A 20,964-nucleotide genomic window follows, 5' to 3' on the forward strand; every position below is an offset into this window, starting at 1 on the left:
AACAATGTTGAGTGAAAAAAAACCAGATCTCCATAGTCTATGTAAAATATGATACCATTTTTGTGAAGCTCAAAAAGGAACAAAACTAAAAAATGGCACTTTAGGGATACATACATATTTTAGGTCTTTTCCCATGTGAGAGAACTATCAAGAAAAGGGAGTAGCGGGGTGGGGAGAAACAGGAGAGGAGCTCAAATAGATAAATGCAAATTGTGGGTAATGTTCTAATTCTTAGGTAACAAGTGATTATGTTTGAAAATCTATTGCATGTTACACATCCTTTTATGTGTCAAACATTAAAATGTAAGTACAACACTATGTATACAGTGTTGCAAAATTTATATTTGCATGTTTTTTTTTTTTGTTTGTTTTTAAGTAGTCTCCACACCCAGTCTGGAACCAAACACAGGGATTAACTCATAACCCTGAAATCAAGACAGGAGCTGAGATCAAGAGTTGGGCACTTAACTGAGCCACCCAGGTGCCCCTGGCATGGTTATTTTTAAAACTGCTTATTTTATCAATTAGCATTCTTAATTATAGGCAATTCGGGTTAACTTTAACAAAAAGTGATTTTATTGAAACGCTAATAAGCAATCTTCAGGATCACTAAGACAGCCAGAAAAACTAGAATTAGAGGCTACAGAGCCTCTAATCACTTCAGATAATTGCTTCAGTGAAGATCCCACTGTGTGGCAGAGACACGGCAGCTTACACCCCTGACTTCGCTGACACTGGTTACTGAATGTTATTCAAGCCACTTTTGCAGCTCCTCTGGGGAACTGCATATGGTAGCCAGTGTTGTAGGCCTTTACTCAAATTCTATAATTTCCTGCTTTTTTGCCTAACTTTAGAGTTTTAAGACAGATGCATCTTCCTTAGCTGCAAAAGAGACTGGGAAAACCTTTATCTGACACTTTCAAATTTCTTAGGAGGGAGGAAGGCTTTGCCTCATTAGGTGAGGGATTCCCTAAAAGGATAGGAATAAGGATACTGGGCAGCCAAAAAAGAAATGACAGTTGTCTGCCATTCCAGCTCATTCTCTTGGCTACCTAACACCAACACCTTCAGCTAATGTTTTCACTTGTTAAAACTATTCAATGTAAAAGGACTTGTCAGACATCATTAATTGCTTTCTCAATACTCTTTCCTCCTTGTTAATAGAATACTGATTTTATTTGAGGCAACTATGTACCCAGTCCTTGCAGACAGAAGTAACCATTTATAGAGGCATGCAAGTGAGACAGGTAAATCTGTCTGGAATTTCTGGGAAAGCTTTGCTTTTCTTCATAAAAGAGGATACACACATTGACATAGGCCGTTTCTCTCTTTCTTTCTGCCTTCAATATGGCCAAGACACCTGGCACAGCACCAACCTTCTTGCAACCACAAGAACATGAAAGATGAAAGCCATACATGCTAAGGAAGCAGATTTCAAAGACAGAACTGCACTTTTCCATACATAGGTAAAACCACTGATGAAACATTGTGTCAGTTGCATGCATACAAGCTTTCAGCTACATCATTCTAGAAGAGATGATAAATAGGTCTCATTATGACTCCATTTATTGAATTCCTATTTCCTAATATATGGGCTATGGTGTTTCCTTTGCACTATTACTAAAAGTAGTTTTTACTAATCAAGAACCACTTGAATTCCCACCAGTATTTGGCATTTAAGTTAGTGGTTAAGAATCTTAACTTAGTGGTTAAAATTGTTTTAGAGTCTCTGCGGGTTGGAATCTTGTTTAGATATGTAGCATAACCTCCTTGGGCCTGAGTATGTGTAAAACGAGGTACAGTTGAAATGGAGATTATAGGGCGCCTGGGTGGCTCAGTGGGTTAAGCCGCTGCCTTCGGCTCAGGTCATGATCTCAGGGTCCTGGGATCGAGGCCTGCATCGGGCTCTCTGCTCAGCAGGGAGCCTGCTTCCTCCTCTCTCTGCCTGCCTCTCTGCCTGCTTGTGATCTCGCTCTGTCAAATAAATAAATAAAATCTTTAAAAAAAAAAAAAAAAAGAAATGGAGATTATATGATAACTAGAAAGCACCAAGCTTTCTCCTCCGTGTCCTGTACACCCTCATATTAGATGTATCACTGCACTGTAATTATAGGTCTTCTCTACCGAATTTTTCTTCTGAAAGTGTCAAGGTTTTTCCCCTACCTTTTTCCATTCATAACTCCAAATGAAGTGTCTGGTACATAGTAGACTAGATTTCAAAATAGTATCCTTAGAAGTTATCAGGGACAATTATTAAAGCATAAATTCCTGGATCCCATTCCCAGATTTCTGTTCCAGTAGTCAGCCAACCATTTTGAGGAACACCAAAATAAGGTATTATTAAGGTAAAAATGGGTACTACTTAAGCATTTTTCAAGGTACTTCCAAACTCTGTTTTAACTTTTTATGATTTCTAATTGTATAATTTTGGATTTTTAATCATGAAGAAATCTCTAAAACCATTTTAGAAACAGCTATTTGTAGAGTTATACTGCCGACTACATAATGCTAATTACAAAATACTTATGAAAATCCGTTTATTTAACAGGTTGCTATATATGTAAAAAAGAAACCTTTGTATTTCCTAATAATTAGACTCATTACTGAGTAAAATTTAACTATTATTCTTAAAATATTTTTATTAGAAATGCTGTATTTGTATTAACACCAGCCAAAATTTACATTTTGTAGGGCACTGAGAGCTCTTTCACTCAAACTTCAAGCTTTTGATGGGAGGGGGAAAAGTTAACATAGATTTATCCTGATATCCAATATGTAAACAACTTTAAAGGAACATAAGGCAGATAATGAGACACTATCTCATACTTTAATGGGCCATTTGATGACTTTATCATTTTTACTGAAAATTGGCCATGGCAGCTGATATATCACGTAGGGGTACCTGCTTCCTGAGTGGAACCATGGGACACAAAGTGGCAGTTAGGGCATATACTTCAAGCCAAATGGCTGGACTAAAGTTTTACTTCCTGTTGGGAAATAAGATTAAAATGCCTACATTGGGGGTGGAAGTATTTTTCAAATTCTATGCAGGACTTTGAATAGAAATTTGAGTTTCTAAATGACATACACCTAATCATTAAAGACCACCACAATAGGCCAAATTCTTTCAGTATTAGTGGGGTCAGATGCTTTTAGGATATCTTCGTGATGTTTTATTGTTTTAACTGGAGTCAAATCTTTCTGGCAGTACAAAAGAAATTTTACATCACACAAAGTACTAAGAAAAAACTCTTTTAAATACTGTGTCTCCTGTCAGTATGGTGCTCAGTGCTACTGGAAAATATGGACAGGTTTGGGATTCATTATTTCAATTATTTTGGGGCAAACCCGAGTTGATAGTGTAACATGAAGCAATTTGTAAATTTGGCGTGTAACTAAACTGAGATAGGCGAGTGAGTTGATGAGTAAGTCTGGTTGACCGCTCAGCATTTGAATCTCAACACAGCATCAGACATTGAGTGATAAAATTTTGCTTCCTCATGATAAATGGATCTAAAAAGAAAGCCAACTAGCAGTACTAGTAATGAAAGACATCTAAGTAAGTGATGGTTCTTAACTATGAAACAAAAGTTATATATAAATTAAATAGAATGTAGTACCTAAAAACTACAATGTGAAAAGACCCATTTTATGCTCTTCAACTGAGTAAACCATCCAAGTTGAAGATTACCTAGGAGGACAATATTGAAAAATTGACTATTAATTTCTAACAGAATAAATAACAGCTCCTTCAGCATCTGAACGAAGAGTACATGTGTATGTCACACAAAGGACAAATTTCTCAGGGTTCTTTGAACAATATGATGACTCTCCAGTTACCTATTTTCAAGTATGCTTCTTGGGAACTAGCAGTAGGTTCTCTCAAATTAAGAGTAAAGACACCAGGTCATAAAGTGCCAACTCTTAGCACCAGAGAGACTTAAAACTTCATAGGAGGTGAATGACATCACAAATCAGACAATCTGCCAATCTAGTTGTGTGGAATTGTATTACTTTTCGCAAATAGGGAAAAAAAAAATCTAGATTTGTGCCAAATAATTTAAAAAGCTAATCTCTTAAAATTTTTTTAGAAGTGTAATTTATAATCCTATATAAAATAAAGATTGCTGGCTTATAATAAAAGGCTCTAAGTCTGAGAGATGTGAAGAAACAAAAAGGAACCAATAATAAATTGAGGTCCCAGAACTGAAAAGTAAAAGTAGGTCTCTTAGAGAAAGGAATGGTGAAACTCCGTGTGTATTTCACGAACACACCCAAAAACCATTTTGTGGACAGCCAATTTGACTGCAAATTCTAAACTGCCACCTGATACCTTTAATAAACATTAAATCAAGTCTGAGGCAAGACACTAAATGGACAATACTCAAATAGAAAGATAATTTCCTTCCTTGATAAACAGCTGTCATTCAGAAGTTGAGTTATTTGATGGCTTGGGAAGCAGTGTCCATTGAGTTTTCCTTCCTGACCTGAAGAGACTCACTGCTGATGGATAGTAATTCTCGAAGTTCTTTATTTTCAAGCTGGAAAAAAAAAAAAAGGTTTGTTTATATCAACTATTTTGACTGTCAAACTACATCAGAATACACTGTTTTAGACCAGGAACAGAGAGTGTTTTAATTTTAAACGTTTTATGGAAAGAAAGTAATTGAGAATTTCCTAAAACACTAATTATTCATCATTTAACATACATTTCCTGAGTAACTGAATATGCCCTGTGCCTTTTAAATTCCTAAAAATACCTTGACTCTGCTCAGTCTTCTCTCCTGGATGTTTTGGAGAAAGGAAAGAAAGGGGAAAGAAACTACTCACTGGGGAGTAGGTACCACTGGGTGTCTTACATATGTAAGATGTACATATATACATATGTACACCTCAGAACAACCCATAGGGCAGGTACCATTGCTCACATCCATGTTCTCTTTAAGATGAGGACACTGTGGCCCACAAAAGTCCAAAAACTTGTCCAAACTCAGACAACTTGGATGTGGTATTCCTGGGGTTTCAATCTGATGCCTGTGTCCTTTCCACTTAAAATATTTAATAAAATTTGTCCCATATTTCCTCAGGGCTATTTCTATATCTGAGTAAATCAGGGATAGTGCAGATAAAGTCATCCTATCATTTTAACTAACTCCTAATTCCTATTTGAGACCTTTGTCACTCCCTTTGATTTCCAGGTAGGGCAGCATGCACTTTTCATCTTTTTTCTCTCTGTAGGAAATTCTGATAAACCACAGCATCTTCACGTTTCACCAAGAGTCTGGGCCCATGGTCATTAAATCGTCTACCATATAAAGTGCTTTCCTTAGTACTGTGCATCTCCCCTAGCATGTATGAAGCATTTCATATCATATCAGTCTTATTCCTTTCACAATATTCAGAAATATCCTATCTTTTTTCCTCTGGTATTTCTCAAAGGGTCCATGATAGTACCTGGTAATTAAGCAACATTCAAACCACCTATTTTAATGTGTTTTCTTAATAATTTTATGAGCACACTAATACCCCCATGCCTTTTTTTTTTTTTGTAAAATATTGCTATTATAATGAAAAAAATTACATGAAAATAACTTTTAAAAAATCAAGACCATAAGGTTTATAAAATAAGTGGCAGGCCTTGTTCCCCAAAGGTAACCACTTTTAATATTTTTCTCTCTTTCTTTTGGTACTTCTATGATTCATAGAGGAATGATCAATAATTATTAATATGGCTGTATTGCTATTTTTTGATGATCAATTTCGACTTCCTTTTACGACAGGAGGGATTTATTTTTAATTTTTAAAATTTTTTTTGTATTTTAATTTTTTGAAGATTAATTTGTCAGACAGAGAGGGGGAGAGAGTGAGCGTGCACAAGCAGGGGGAGCACTAGGTTCCCTGCTGAGCAAGGAGCCTGACGCAGTACCTGCTCCCAGAACCCTGGGATCATGACCTGAACTGGAGGCAGACGCTTAACTGAACCACCCAGGCGTTCCCTGGAGGGATTTTAGCTCACATGTAATTTGTTTCTTCCACTGTCTCTACCCTCTTAATATGACAATTATTTCAATTTCTAGCCAAGACATAGTTGGCATTTTCATTGTTTGCTGCTGATTACATTTATGTTCCTAAAAAGGTTATGGAGAAGGAGTTGTTTTAAGATTTTACTTATTTTTTAGAGAAAGAGAATGGGGAGCAGCAGGGGCAGAGGAAGAGGGAGAGGATCTCAAGCAGAAAGAAGTTGAGTGAGCCCAACACGGGGATCATTTCACAACCCTGGGATCATGACCTGAGATGAACTCAAGAGTCAGACACTCAAGCAACTGAGACAGCTGGATACTCCTGGAAGAAGTTTTCATTTTAAATCATGAACACAAAGAAAACATCAATACACTGCCTAGGATAGTGATGGCCTACCTTCCAGACTCTGAGAAAACGTCCTAAGTATTGCGAACCTATAATAGCAACAATCTTACCTCTAATTGGGCCAGTTTTTCCTGAATCTTACAAAATTGGTCATCATCCATCTGAACTGCTTTCCTCATCACTTCTCCCATTTCACAGATTCTGTCAATCTGACTCTCAATTTCCTGTGAAGATATTAAGAAAAAAAAAGCGAAAAAGTTATTTTTTCTGCAGATATGAAGTTCATGAGGATACGTGTATTACAATGTTAGAAGTTCATTTAATCTATGCTACAGAAGTTATGTAGAAGTTTCACTATAATCTGAGTCCTTAGAGGCAAAGCCATAATAAAGTTATCTTGTGGTATTCACAATTTGTTTTAAAGACTGATTCTAGTCTAACTACCCACTGAATAGTTTAATTGGCAGGAAGCCTACCACATCCCAAGGTACCTTACTTTATCCTTGGTTATATCTCTTCCCAACTTTCTCATGTGAGCTAAACTGTATCTTTTAAGTTCTTTTCTCCACATTACAGAAAACAGTTTGTTTTTCTCTTCCAGATGAGAGCTATTTATTTATTTATTTACTTTGAGAGCTAGTCACATATTTAAAATATTCCTGCTCACCAAGACTTTTGTTAAGTCCATAAAATGCCTTCAAAGGAGTCTAAGATGAAACTTATCTTTCATAAATTCCATAGAACAAATAGTGAGGTGCCAATCTATCAACCCTGGTTTCAATGATATAATATATATGAATGTACAATGATACCTATTAAACACTCTACAAACATAAGCACAATTATTGGGTCTCCCAAATTACAACGTAAGCAACCGAAGTACAGAAACTATGCCATGTATTTTTAAAAATATCATTTAAATATTATTTAATATTTAATTATTTATTGTTTAATATATTATATACATTATATTTTATATTATGTATTTTATATATTATTTTAATATTTTGTTGTTTAAATATTAAATATTATTTCTCTCTAACAACATAGTATGATGCTATGTAGTTCACTTTAATAAAGGTTTACTGACCACCTGCTATGTGCCAGGTACTGTGCTAGGGATAAGAGAAGAATCCATGCTCCTTAATCAAGGAGCTTATAGTTTAGTGGAAATACAGTTGTAACCAACCAAGTATTTACTGAGCACCATCAGCACTACCTTGCCTTATGTTTGCATAAGCATCCATTAATCTTGTGAAAAGAGATCTTGGGGCAGACAGGAGTAAGAACCTTAGTCCCACTAAAAGAAAAATGCTTCTGAGCTGCCTATTACTCCCTTCTTTCTATTCATATCCTTCCAAAGCTGCTGCAAAATCAACAGTGAATGTGATAAACAAGCTTACTTTCCTTCAAAAACAAGCAATTTAAAACAATTCAAGATTTTAATCCCATTCATTCAGAAGTTATTCATCAAAGTTTCTTACTGCAGAGTGAGACTGGTGAGCTTTCAGGACTGGTTCAGCATCCACAGCCTTTTTAGCAACCATTAATTGTAACATCTGTTTCCGGTACTTGCTCATGATGAGTTCCAAAGCATCCTGGTGTTCCTCCAAGGAAACCCATAGCTCTATCAAAAAAATAAAATCACTTGGCAGTGGCGTCTGAGAGAGAGCTCCCAAAGCCAAAACTCTTAACAGTTGGAATTTTATGACACTCCATGAGATATTGTGAATGCAAAGTTATACTCAGTGTTTAAGTCCACAAAACTCAACGGTTAAGGTCTATGATAAAAATAACTTTCCAGGCAGAGGCAGCAGAGTCTGGTAGAAACAACTAGAAGACATGGGTTTCAGTTCAGTTCAGTGAGTTACAAGCTTACTACTATTCTTATGAAAATCATTACCCTCTCTGAGCCTATTTCTTAACTGCACTGTCATATTAAGTACCTAAGACTTATCTACGTCAAAATGAAGACATAAGAATATAATGGGATGATATATGCGAAAGTTCTCTGTCAAGTGATATACAAATAACTTCATACTGCTATCATTAATAATGTACTCAGCAAGCCTAACAATATACACCCTGAAGCTAAAATTCAGTTCTTCCACCTTGCACAAGAACATTAAAAAAAAAATCTCCTCAATCTTAACGTCAGTGTGTATTTCAATTAATATTTAAACATAAAAAGTTCAAGCCCTTGAGTATATTAACACTTTTATTGTGCAAATATCCATAAGGGGATACATAAATAAGCCATGCAATAATTCAACTCTACTAAGCACCCCTTTGAAAAGCGGCCTACAGATACAAAATCAGTCGGATGAGCTTAAAATGGGTAACGTAACACTTTATTGTTAGGGATCATCACAGAATAACGCTTTTAAAAGTCCTAATCTTAAGATACATACAGGATGAATAGTTAGGCAAAAACTTTTGAAATATTACTGGATATGAGAAAATCGTACTACGCAAAAAGGCCTGACTAACCTCTGTTTTCCTGCTGCAAGTCTCTAATCTGTGTATTCTCTTGGGACAGCAGAATGTGAGGTTTGAATTTGGACATGTCCTTTATATCGGGTGCATCTCCTTGATACTGAACAAACAGAGACAGACTAAGCGCGCCATTAACAGGGAAACAGCCGCGGATGCAACCGAAGAAGCAGGAATCGGAGCTCCATGGCAGCATTCTCAACCCCGACCCCGCAGAAAGGTCTCACCGCCACCCTCTGAGACTAGGCATAGACTTAAACCCGAGTTCCCACGTTGCTTCGCCCTCCACCCCTCGGGTGCACAGATCCTGCGGGCACGGACCCCTACCCTTTGCCCGACCTGGTCCGGAAGGGCCGTCCCCGCCTCCCGCATAGCGGCCACCCGCCGGTGCAGCGCGGCGGACTGATCCACCAGCGACTCGGCGGCCGCGTCGTGTTCCCGCAGCCGCTCCAGCAGCGTCTTGGCGTCTGTCAGGATCTTCTCGATGGTGCAGCTCATAGTGGCCCAGGACCACAGGCCCAGCCTTGATCACGGACCCGAATCTTCCCTGAACCCGGCCCAGCGTTACAAACGTCACTTCCGGTACGTTCCGAAGGCGCAGCAGCCATACGCGCCTGCGCAGTGGCGGCCCAGGCCGCGGGTGACTTACTTTAAGGAGTGGCCTCCTGGAGCTTCACCTGCGCGGAGCCTCAGGCCTGGCACTTCCCCGCCTTTGGTGTCTGGCTCCCAGGGCCTGGTGGTCAAAATGGTTTGCGGCTGGGCGGACTGAGTTTCTTTCTTCCTTCTAAGCGTTTTGATTGAAGTCGGTTGTTACTCAGTCATCAGCTTTTTAATTTTTTTTTTTTTTTTTTTTTTGGCGCTTAGTCTCTTTGACTAATTTCTCTCTGAAATTAATTTTTAAAAACTTGTGGTAAAATACAACAAAATGTACCATCTCAAGCGTATTAGAAAGTACACTCCAGTAATATTAAGTGCATTCCCTTTGTTGTGTAACTATGACCACATCCATCTCCAGAACTCTTCGTCTTGCAAAATGGAATCTCTGTACCCATTAAATATTAACTCCTTATCCCACTGCAGCCCTCCCAGCTGCTGGCAACCACTATTCTACTTTCTGTCTTTAGGAATTTAACTACTTGAGATACTTTATGTACAGTGAATGGAATCAGTGTAATTCATATTTGTTTTGTGACTAGATTATTTCACATAACATGTCCTCCAGTTTTATTCATGCACATCAGAATTTCCTTCCAGTTTAAGGCTGAATTATATCCTATTGTATGTATATGCCATATATTCTTTGTTCATTCATCCGTTATGTACCCTTGGGTTGCTTCCACCTTTTGGCTGTTGTGAATAATATTGCCATGAATAGGGTTGTTGCTTATCAGTTTGAGTCCCGGCTTTCAATTCTTTTAGCTATGTACCCAGAAGTGGAATTGCTGGGTCAGGGAGTAATTGTAGCTTAGATTTTTTTTGAGGAAGGATCACACTGTTTTTCACAGTGGCTGCACCATTTTACATTTTAGCAACAGTGCATAAGGGTCTCAATTTCTCCACATCCGTGCTCACACTTGGTGTTTTCTGTTTTGTTGTCATTGCTGTTGTTGATAGCCATTGTAATGGGTGTGAGATGTAGTAACTATTATTTTCTGCTTGCCTATTTTTTCTTTATTAATTCAATTAACAAATTAAAAATAAATTAACCAGAATGGTAATGACTTTTGTACTAGTTGTTTTATTGGTTTATAAGAGTTTACTTTGTCGGGGCACCTGGGTGGCTCAGTGGGTTAAAGCCTCTGCCTTCAGCTCAGGTCATGATCCCAGGGTCCTGGGATCGAGCCCCGCATCGGGCTCTCTGTTCAGCGGGGAGCCTGCTTCCTCCTCTCTCTCTGCCAGCCTGTCTGCCTACTTGTGATCTCTGTCTGTCAAATAAATGAATAAAATATTTAAAAAAAAGAGTTTACTTTGTCAAGCTTGTATGTTAAACTTTGTTCTTTTTCATTCATTACCTTAGTAAATATTTTTGGAGAGTCTGCTCTGTTTCAGGCACTGTTTAGTGTCTAGAATACAGCAGAGAATGACACAGGGTCTCTGCCCTTAGGGAGTATTCTAGTGGGAAAAGGAGTTTATACTCATAAATAATTGAAGGTAATGACAGAATTAGGAGGTTGGTAAAAGGTCAAGAGCCTCAGAGCAGTAGTGAGAGGTTAGAGAAGAAGCAGGGAAAGAGCAATGCTTTTTACTTTTGTATTCACAATACAAAATCGCACAATGGAGGCATTCAATAATTGTAAGAGGGAGATGCAGAACAAGTTTAACAAAAATAACGAATCAGGACTCCTGACCAAGAGGAAAAAGATTAACACAGAGGCACAGATATAAAGAGTTTTCATTCATTCATTCATTCATTCATTCTTTCTTTCTTTCTTTAAAACAAAACAAAACACTCTCCCTAAGTGATCTCTTTCCCTTATTTGTCCTTGACTTCCTTCAGGGATGATGGTGATGGTTCTCAAATGCAGCTTTGTAGCCTAATCTCATTCATGAGCCTAGAATATAAATTTGGGTTACTTATAGGGTATTTCCAGAGGGACAAGGAGGTCAAAACCTGATCTCATTATTATTTTTTTAAACCTGCTTCTCCCTCTGCTTCAGTAAAGAGTGCATTCATACCCATTTGCCCAAAACAGAATCCTGATATTTGTGCTTTATTCTTCCTAGTTATTCTTCACATTTAATTAGTTATCAAAGCAATATATGTCCTTTATATCTTTAGGACATAGTTCCTTCCATAGTTCCTTCTTTGTATTCTCACTGCTATCATAGGTTGGGCCATCATCCTTTCTTATCCCTATGAAGCAAGGGTCTCCTAACTGTCTCCTCCCTACCTCAAGTCGCCTTTTCCTCTAATAGCTCTTTCTCAAGGATACCACAAGGCCTGCTGCCCTTTCAATGGTGGTAGTTATTCTTCTATGCCCCACCCACATTAGGGCTGAGAACTAGACTGGTTGTTCTAATTCCCCAATGACACTGCCAAGTAATCATTCATACCTGCTTGTGTAAAACCTCCACTTTATTTGAAGTTTGTGTCTTCCAGCTGAAAAATCTTCTATTTTTCCTTATTGCTGACCTTCTACCTTGAGTATTCTTCTTTATTCCTAGATTTGAGGAACTGACTTACAGTCTTTTTGATTACTTCATGCTTTCCATGGCATTCATGTCTATATGGACAATTTAGCTAATGGTCTTCCTTGGTCTCCTCATTTCTAGAGACATTGAATTTGTTTTGGCCATCCCTTGATCATTTGGTCATACCCTCGATCATTCACCAAGAATTGTTCATCATCAGAAGTTTTAAGCTTTCATCTAATTGTTTGACTACAACCTTTCTTTCAATCTATCTAGTTCTTGCAACATTTTCTCCCATTACTGTCTCTTTGAATTCATCCAGCTCTTCTATTTTTGAATATGTCCACATTCTCTCTACCTACAGATTATTTCTGTGTCATTTAATTTTCTTTCCCTGACCAGAGAGGGTTCTTACAATAGGCAATCTGGACCAGAGTCTCTCTAGTACCCCTAATTTCAATGCACATTTTTTTGAAGATTTTATTTATTTACTTGAGAGAGAGAAAGAGAGAGAGCATGCGCACATCAAGCAGTGGGTGGGGAGTAGCTGAGAGAGAGACAAACCGACTTGGTGCTGAGCTTGGAGCTCAATGAGAGTGGAGGGTTTGATCCCACTACCCTGAGATCATGACCGGAGTCTAAATCAAGAGTTGGACACTTAACGAACAGTGCCCCCAGGGGCTCTGGTGCACTTTTAAAAAAAGCCAAATGTAAGCAGGAAACTCCAACCCTTGACCAATCCTATGATTCTAGTAGTGGCTAAAAGGAGATATGGAAACAAAGGAGGGTTTTTGTTTCTGTTTTTTGCTTTTATTTTTATGAATGAGTCTTAAGTACATTTGTAGCCTTCATATGGGAAGGATCTAATAAAGGAAAAGTTGTAAGAGAGTAGAAGGACATTTGAAGGAGGAAAAACCAGGAGAAGAAAGGGACATAGTAGCTATTTACTAAGTCTTTGCAGAAGTTGCTGCAAAGCAGTCGGAGCAACCACTGCTGCCACACCACCTCAACCTACCATGCCAAGACCTTGGAGAAAACTTCAAATGGTGCTGCACCTTCGAACAAAGAATAAAAGACGCCAGAAGTACCCAAAAGCAACTCCCACCAAAATCCCAGTACCATATAATGTATGGTATAGAAAGTCCTAGAAAGTCCTATAGAAAGTCCCAGTATAATAGTACCATACAAGCGTCGGGGGTCGGCGGGGGGTGGGGGTGGGGAAGAACCATACAAATGTGAGAAGCAGTCTCCTATCCTGAGATAGGAGATAAAATAGGAGATAGGAAATAAAACTCAGGATAAAGCTGAGTTTCTTGCACCTGATCACGTCAATATGAATGAACTCATCCAAATAATTAGAAGACTCTTACAGTTCAATGTCAATCAAGCCTTCTTCCTGGTAAAGAATGGATACAGCATGGTGAGCATATCCATGCCAATTTCTGAAGTATGCAAAAGTAAGAAGCATGAAAATGGTTTCCTGTATATGGTATATGCCTCTCAGGAGACATTTGGAATGAAATTGTTGGTGTTTAAGATTAGAAAAATGTGTCTGCTTTATTTTGCTCCTTTGTCCTCCATAGGGTAAGTTTTGAACTCTCATACCTAATTTTTTCCTGTTGCTGCTAACTAATGGCTTTCTAGGACTTGGTCTTGAAAAACCACAGACCCTCATCATTATGTAAAAGAAATCTCAATAAGATAAGGAAAAATGTTTAGTCTTCTAGAAAGCCAGAAAAGCAGATACTAGTTTGTATCACAAAACTCCTCGTAAATGTTAATTCTAATTATGAGACACCCTGACTTCAGAGATTGTTGCTGTGGCTTTTGAAAATAACCTTTAACATCTAAAAAGTCTGTAATTCTGATTGGTTGTTTTACTTAATAATTTATTGTCCTGGTCTTAATATTTAAACTGACATCCCTATTTCCTAAAAGGGTTAAAAATGCTTTGTAGTAGGTTGAATTGCGTCTCCCCAAAAGATAAGTCCAAGCTTTAACTCCCTCTGCTTATGAATGTAACCTTACTTGGAAAGGGATCTTTGCATTTGTAATTGGAAAAGATCTCAAGATGAGATCATCCTGGATTAGGATGAACCCCCAATCCAAAGACAGTTATCCTTAGAAGTGACAGAAAGGGGGTGCCTGGCTGGCTTAGTTGGTAGAGTGTGTGACTCTTGATCTCAGCTCCAGCCCCACTTTGGGTGTAGAGATTACATTTTTTTTAAAAGATTTTATTTATTTCTTTGACAGAGGGAGACACACAGCAGGAGAGGGAATGCAATCAGGGGACGTGGGAGAGGGAGAAGCAGGCTTCCTGCTGAGCAGGGAGCCGAATGCAGTGCTCGATCTGAGGACCCTGGGATCATGACCTGAGCTGAAGGCAGCCATTTAACCAACTGAGCCACCCAGGCGCCCCTAGAGATTAAAAATAAAATCTTTTTTTAAAACCATAACAGAAAAGAAAAAGACACACAGAGTCACACAGGGGAGAATGTCATATGAAGGAAGCAGAGATCGGAGTGGTGTGTTTACAAGCCAAGGTTTGCCTACAGCCACCAGAAGTTAGGAGAGAGGCATAGAATGAATTCCCTCAGAGCCTCCAAAGGGTATCTGGACTGTTAACACCTTGATTTCAGACTTCTGGCTTCCACAACTGTGCGAGAATAAATTTCTGTTGTTTTGAGTAAGCCACCCAGTGGTGATTTGTTGGGATAGCCCTAGGAAACTGATACACACACATTGTTTTTGTTGTTGTTGTTTTGTTTTTAATGAAATCAGAACATCATTGGCACTGACCTCTTATCCTTCATGCATGGAAGAATTAAAAACAAAAGAAATTAAAAACAAAGAAACGAAAGCTATGACTGGTATCTTTCTTAAGTAAACAAAAAGTCTCTTCTCATCAAATTAATGAGGGAGTCCAAAAAACAGGCATTTGGGTATTATCAGAATGTCGGGGGATGAGCAAGATGGATGGTCCTCATTGTGAAACCCAGATTACCTCTTATTGGATTAGTCTCTGGTTACTGAAGCTGCTTGTCTGGCAGAGTGGGAGGACTGAGCAATGCAGCCCCAAAGTCCTATTAACAATGGTGGAGTCCGCGTGGGACCAAAGGGTGGGTAACTGTGCTTTTATTTTAATGTAATTGGCTATTTGTTTTTTAAAATATTTCTTTAATGTCATTATCTAATGTGCTCCACATTTTTCACAAATATGCTGACCAATTGTGATCAATATGTAAAACTGTATGCAGTGGGTACAAATTTACTTTCAGTACACAGATGTGTACAGAAACTCGAGCTTACTTTTCTATAATTTGCCATTTCTTGTGCACTCCTTATCCATCCCATTAGGTGAAATGGGAAAAAAAGAATAACTCTAGCTTTTAGTTGAGTCTATAAACTTAGTCTAAGTAATTGAACAGTTTCTTTAGGTAAATCAGATTCTTATGCGTGATGCAGTTTTTCAGATTTCCTCCCCCTTTCCCCACTTTGATCCATGATGGAATATGGGCATTTGTGGTGTTGGGACAAAGAGTGTCCCCCCACCCCCAAACCCCAGCCTTGCGGAGGTGTGGTTGTTTGGTCTGGTTCCATCCCTCCACAAGCTTCATCTATCCTCTCTAGACTCAGGACCTGGTAGTCCTCCCTGACCACAGTGGTTGGTGGAGAGGGGTTTACAGATCTAACATCTCCTTAAGGCATACCTACCAATAAGTTCATGGCTAAGGCAGTAATCCTTAGAGTCCTGAGTTACAGACCACCTTGGTCCCTCCTGAATTTGCAGTCAAATCCTCTGGTAAGTATCCTAGCCACATTCTCAGCTACTACTCTTATTTCCTCGGAGGCCAGTGGGAACTTCTGGGTGACTTCCATGCTGTAATCACTATTTCTCTTTTTATGTGGCTGCATCAGCAGTGACTGTTGTGGGGGCAGCCAGCAGTCTTCCTCTTTCATTAATGAGATACAGATTAGCAAACTCTTTGTTTAAAAGGAAATCTAGCCAAGTTGGGAGGATGGTTAAATAGGTGATGGTTATTAAGGAGGGTACTTGTGGGGCGCCTGGGTGGCTCAGTGGGTTAAGCCGCTGCCTTCGGCTCGGGTCATGATCGCAGGGTCCTGGGATCGAGTCCCGCGTCGGGCTCTCTGCTCAGCAGGGAGCCTGCTTCCCTCTCTCTCTCTGCCTGCCTCTCCATCTACTTGTGATTTCTCTCTGTCAAATAAATACATAAAATCTTAAAAAAAAAAAAGGAGGGTACTTGTGATGAGCACCAGGTGTTCCATGTAAGTGAGGAATCACAAAATTCTACACCTGAAACTGATGTTACACTGTATGTTAACTAACTGGAATTTAAATAAAAACTTGGAAAAAAAAAAGAAAACATGCAGTTAGAAGGCTAGGTTCTAGAATTCCTTTGTTAGCATTATAAGAGACAGCAGACCTGAGGAGTTCAAATTTTAGAAATTTGAAAAAATTTTAGAAATTTAGAAAAAATAACAGTGGGGTATGGAATGGAATGGTCTACATCTGCATAGGATTTCAAATAGGAAACAGGACAAAACTTTCTTTTATTTTGGACTTTAACCCAGGACTGTATGTGTCTGTGTCTTTCCACAGTCCCTCGAGTTTTCCCACAATGCACCCCCTCAGAAAGGGCAAGCTCTCTTTTTCCTCTCAGGACTGGACACTCCCAAAGTATTCTCTTCCTTCTTTTCTGGAACTGTAAAGTGAAAGGAAAGAAAGGCCAGCTGATTGATAAGAAAGAGACATTTCTAAATGTGATGTGTATTATAAAGTTATGGAGTTATTTGTCAGCAGAAACATTGGGTTAAGGGAGCTATGAACTCCTGTTTTTTTTTTCTTTAAAGATTTTATTTATTTGACAGACACAGATCACAAGCAGACAGAGAGGCAGGCAGAGAGAGAGAGAGAGGGAAGCAGACTCCCTGCTGAGCAGCAAGCCTTATGCGGGACTCGATCCCAGGACCCTGAGATCATGACCTGAGCCAAAGGCAGCGGCTTAACCCACTGAGCCACCCACTCCTGTTTAGGAGCGCCCCAAACTCCTGTTTAGTATCGAGTATCAACTTGAGTTAAGTGGCAGAGCTGGCTCCAAAGTCTACTGAATACTTAATAAAACTTGAGTAAGATTGTAAATGGCTCATTTTGTAACATGGGCCCACCTAAATGGGTGGGCACCATATTCTAATTCGAAACATTCATCACCTTTACCCTCATCCTGGCTGATTCAGTGTGTCCCTAAATTATGAAAACATATAACCAACAGTGACAGATCCCTTTCCATCATATGGAGAGCCATGTTACAGCAGATTCTTGGAATATGAATATTTAGCATTCACAACCTTTGTGTATTCCCAAGTGATTGTGACAGTTCATGAAGTATGGTAATTTTTCTGCTCCAAGCTAGTGTGTAGGATCTTTGCTTAGCTAGTCTGTTGGCTTAAGCAACAACTTAACATCTGCACTGGCAGCATTTTATTGTTGCCTGTGTGGTTTTGTATTAATTTTGTGGGGAAAAGTATATGCCACAGTCATCTTTTCAAATTTGAAATATTGTAAAGGTCTCAGGATTTATCACTCAGGAAGGTTAAAAGTCTACAAAGTCGCTTTCATGCCTTCATAAGGAAGATAGTCTTGGCTGAGACAAGCTGTGAAGTTGGGAATGAGAAAGTCAAGTCACCTTCAAGACTACTTTGAAAGAGTCTGGCATCTGAGTTGATGAAGTCTAGCCATCTTGGTTTGGATCAACTCAGAAAAAAAAATGAGAATGCTTAGCCTGTACCAGATACGATGGGCAATTTTATCAAAGTTTCAACTTTCATGCTATGAATGTAGCCAGAATTGGTAAATGTAAATTTTTCTACATGCTTTGACAAAGGCAGCACAGGTTCCTTGATAAAGTACCTTCTTTAAAACTCTGTAGCTGTTCAGCCCTACCCGAAATATATAATAGACTATTTTTGTTTGCCCCCTGAGTTTTTTTTTTTTAAAGCTTTTATTTATTTATTTGACAGAGAGAGATCACAAGTAGGCAGAGAGGCAGGCAGAGAGAGAGGAGGAAGCAGGCTCCCTGCCGAGCAGAGAGCCCGATGCGGGACTCGATCCCAGGACCCTGAGATCATGACCTGAGCCGAAGGCAGTGGCTTAACCCACTGAGCCACCCAGGCGCCCAGCCTCTGAGTTTTGATAGTAGAAGTGGCTCTTATCAAAAGATCCATATTCTAGATTCCTGATTAATGTAGTCAATTCCCCTGTTTTTTAAAGAGTTATCTCCAGAGGTATCCTAACAACTTACTTGTGGCCCTCCGACTTATTATGACTCTGGTAATCATGTCAAATTCCTTTTGTATGTTCAGACATCTACTGCCAATCACTTAAAGACCAATTTGCCAAATATAACAACAAAATTCTTCACTTGATCTTAGCCAAAAGGCCTAGAAGCGATAATAACAACAAAATTCTTGAAGAAAATTTCTGCTACCGTATCTCCTATGGATAACATTGCTGACCCACCTACCTCGCCACTGCAGAATTTGCAAACAATATTTTAATATGTCTTTTATTTTTTATTAAAATCCACAATTCTATGCAATGAGTGCTCTCCTGCGATTTCCTACACCATTGAACCATAACCCTATAGGACATCTACTTTACTTACACAAAGCAGAGGTGCTAAGTATGCACAACCAACAGTGGCCCACAGGAGGGGCAATCTAGTGGAATTCCCTGTATAATTCTCTTCTTGCTATGTCTGTTCCTATCAAAATCTGGAAGATGACTTTTTGGGTCCATTCAAAACCACAGAAGTAACCAACTCCATTGAATTCGACCCTTCCTTATGCTATTCTGTGATATTTTCCCTTACTAACATTCTGTGCTGTGCATCAGGAGGCCTTCTCTGTTATGGGAAGCCAAAGTTTACAGTAGCAGACAATACTGGTTTTCTGGAATCATAAACGTTTCTAACCCTGGTTTGCTGGAAAGGATTAGATCCAGAAGAGCTGTCACTGGAACCAAATTCCCACTTCAACAAGAATAACAGTAATATGGTGTTTAATAAGTGCTTACTATGTGTCAGTCACAGTTCTAAGGACTTTATATTAATTAACTTATTTAATCCTCATGATTATCCTATGTGTCAGATTCTTTTATTTCCTCCAAGTGATGCCTTATGCATTAGAGAACTTTAGTATTCTCTGTCAAGTTCAAATTTTCTTTTCTGATAGACTGCATATATCCTGTCAGCTTTTTATTAAACAAGACCATAATTTCTTTTTTAAAAATGATTTTATTTATTTATTTGACACACAGTAAGAGATCACAAGTAGGCAGAGAGGCAGGCAGAGAGAGAGGGGGAAGCAGGCTCCCTGCTGAGCAGAGAGCCCGATGCAGGACTCAATCCCAGAGCCCTGAGATCATGACTTGAGCTGAAGGCAGAGGCTTAACTAACTGAGCCACCCAGGCGCCGCAAGGCCATAATTTCTTATTCAAAACCTTGGGCACCACGTGTTCTGAGATTCAGAAAATTTAAGATTTCAGAAAGACACCAAGCTCTGTGTATTGTACATTATATAACACCTCCAGCAGGATCTGGGGAAGTACTTGTAATTAAACACAGATTTCTGCAGCAAATAAATGCATATTCATTTAATATGGATATTAAAATTATATATAACCTCACTCAATTTAGGTTGCCAGAAAAACTTGAGTCCTGTTTTTTTGTTTTGCTATTTTTGAATACTAGCGTTAGTGAGTTACTCAAGTACAATGAATTTTACCTCCTAAAAGCATATAATTCAGTGGTTTTTAGTATATTTTGAAAGTTGTGTATTGATCTCCACTATCTAACTCTAGTACATTCATTACCCAAAAAGAAATTCCATAACCATTAGCAGACACTCCCCATTTTTCTCTCACCCTACTTCTTAGCAACCTCTAATCAACTTTCTGTCCCTGATGATGTGTCTATTCTGAATATTTCATATAAATGGAATCGTAGAATATGTTCCTTTTCTGTCTGGCTTCTTTCACGTAGCATAATGTTTTCAAAGTTCCATCCAAATTGTAGCCTGTATCAGTACCTCCTACCTTTTTATGACCGAATAACCTTCCATTGTATGGATGTACCACATTTTATTGATCTCTTCATCAGTTGATGGATATTTGGGTTGTTTCCTCTTCTTGGCTATTATGAAAAATGCTGCTATGAACACTTGTGTATATGTTTTGTGTGAACACATGCTTTTGATTTTTATGGGTAACTACCCTGGAGTGGAATTGCTTGGTCGTGAGGTAACTCTACGTTTAATTTTTTGAAGTACCGCCAAACTGTTTTCCAAAGCAGCTGCATCATTTTACATTGTCAACAGCAATGGATGAGAATTTCAGTTCCCTTTCATCCTTGCCCAAACTTATTACATTTTGTTTTTGTTTTTTTGTTTTTTAGTTGGAGCCATCCTAGTGGATATGAAGTGGTATCTCAGTGTGTTTTTCACTTGCTTTTCCCTAACGACTAATGCTGTTGAGCATCTTTTCATGCTTAATGGGCAATGGTATATTATCTTTGGAGAAGTGTCTGTACAAATATATTGATTGTTTTTAAATTGGATTATTTATCTTTTTGCTAAGTTGTAAGAATTCTTTATGTATTCTGGATTCAAGTCCCTTATCAAATACATGATTTGGAAATATTTTCCTCTATTTTATGTTTGTCTTTTTACTTTCTTTATGGTATTTTGAAGCACAAATGTTTTTAATTTTGATGAAGTCAAAATTAGCTATGTTTAATTTTATTTCTTTTGTTGTAGGTGTAATATCTAAGAAACTATTGCATAGGGGTGCCTGGGTGGCTCAGTCGGTTAAGTGGTTGCCTTCAGCTCCAGTTATGATCCCAGGGTTCTGATCAAGTCCCACACTGGCCTCCCTGCTCAGCAGGGAGTCTGCTTCTA

General features: G+C 38.6%; 1 protein-coding gene across 2 annotated transcripts; it reads right to left on the reverse strand.

The window, feature by feature from the left end:
- Nucleotides 1-2,621: 2,621 nt before the first annotated feature.
- SIKE1 (suppressor of IKBKE 1) lies at nucleotides 2,622-9,418 on the reverse strand. 2 transcript variants are annotated; one of them, XM_044238970.1, is made up of 5 exons: nucleotides 9,187-9,418; nucleotides 8,857-8,962; nucleotides 7,851-7,993; nucleotides 6,477-6,590; nucleotides 2,622-4,541 (listed from the first exon to the last, which is right to left on the reverse strand). In XM_044238970.1, the coding sequence occupies exons 1-5, from the start codon at nucleotides 9,355-9,357 to the stop codon at nucleotides 4,440-4,442; spliced, it is 636 nt and encodes a 211-aa protein (XP_044094905.1). In that variant the 5' UTR covers nucleotides 9,358-9,418; the 3' UTR covers nucleotides 2,622-4,439. The 2 variants fall into 2 exon arrangements, with proteins under 2 accessions (XP_044094905.1, XP_044094906.1); XM_044238971.1 differs by having other exon boundaries at nucleotides 9,199-9,417.
- Nucleotides 9,419-20,964: the final 11,546 nt, after the last annotated feature.

Source organism: Neovison vison, chromosome 2 (assembly GCF_020171115.1).
Source record: "Neovison vison isolate M4711 chromosome 2, ASM_NN_V1, whole genome shotgun sequence".
In the NCBI taxonomy this organism is placed as follows: Eukaryota; Metazoa; Chordata; class Mammalia; order Carnivora; family Mustelidae; genus Neogale; species Neogale vison.

Bases quoted from the DNA above. Each gene is read 5' to 3' on its own strand.
- SIKE1 (XM_044238970.1), bottom strand. From the start codon at position 9,357: ATGAGCTGCACCATCGAGAAGATCCTGACAGACGCCAAGACGCTGCTG. The intron at 7,994-8,856 runs GTTAGTCAGGCC...TTTTTTTGATAG, and splicing joins CTTGCAGCAGGAAAACAGAG to AGCTATGGGTTTCCTTGGAG. The intron at 6,591-7,850 runs GTAAGAAACTTT...ATATCTTCACAG, and splicing joins CTCACCAGTCTCACTCTGCA to GAAATTGAGAGTCAGATTGA.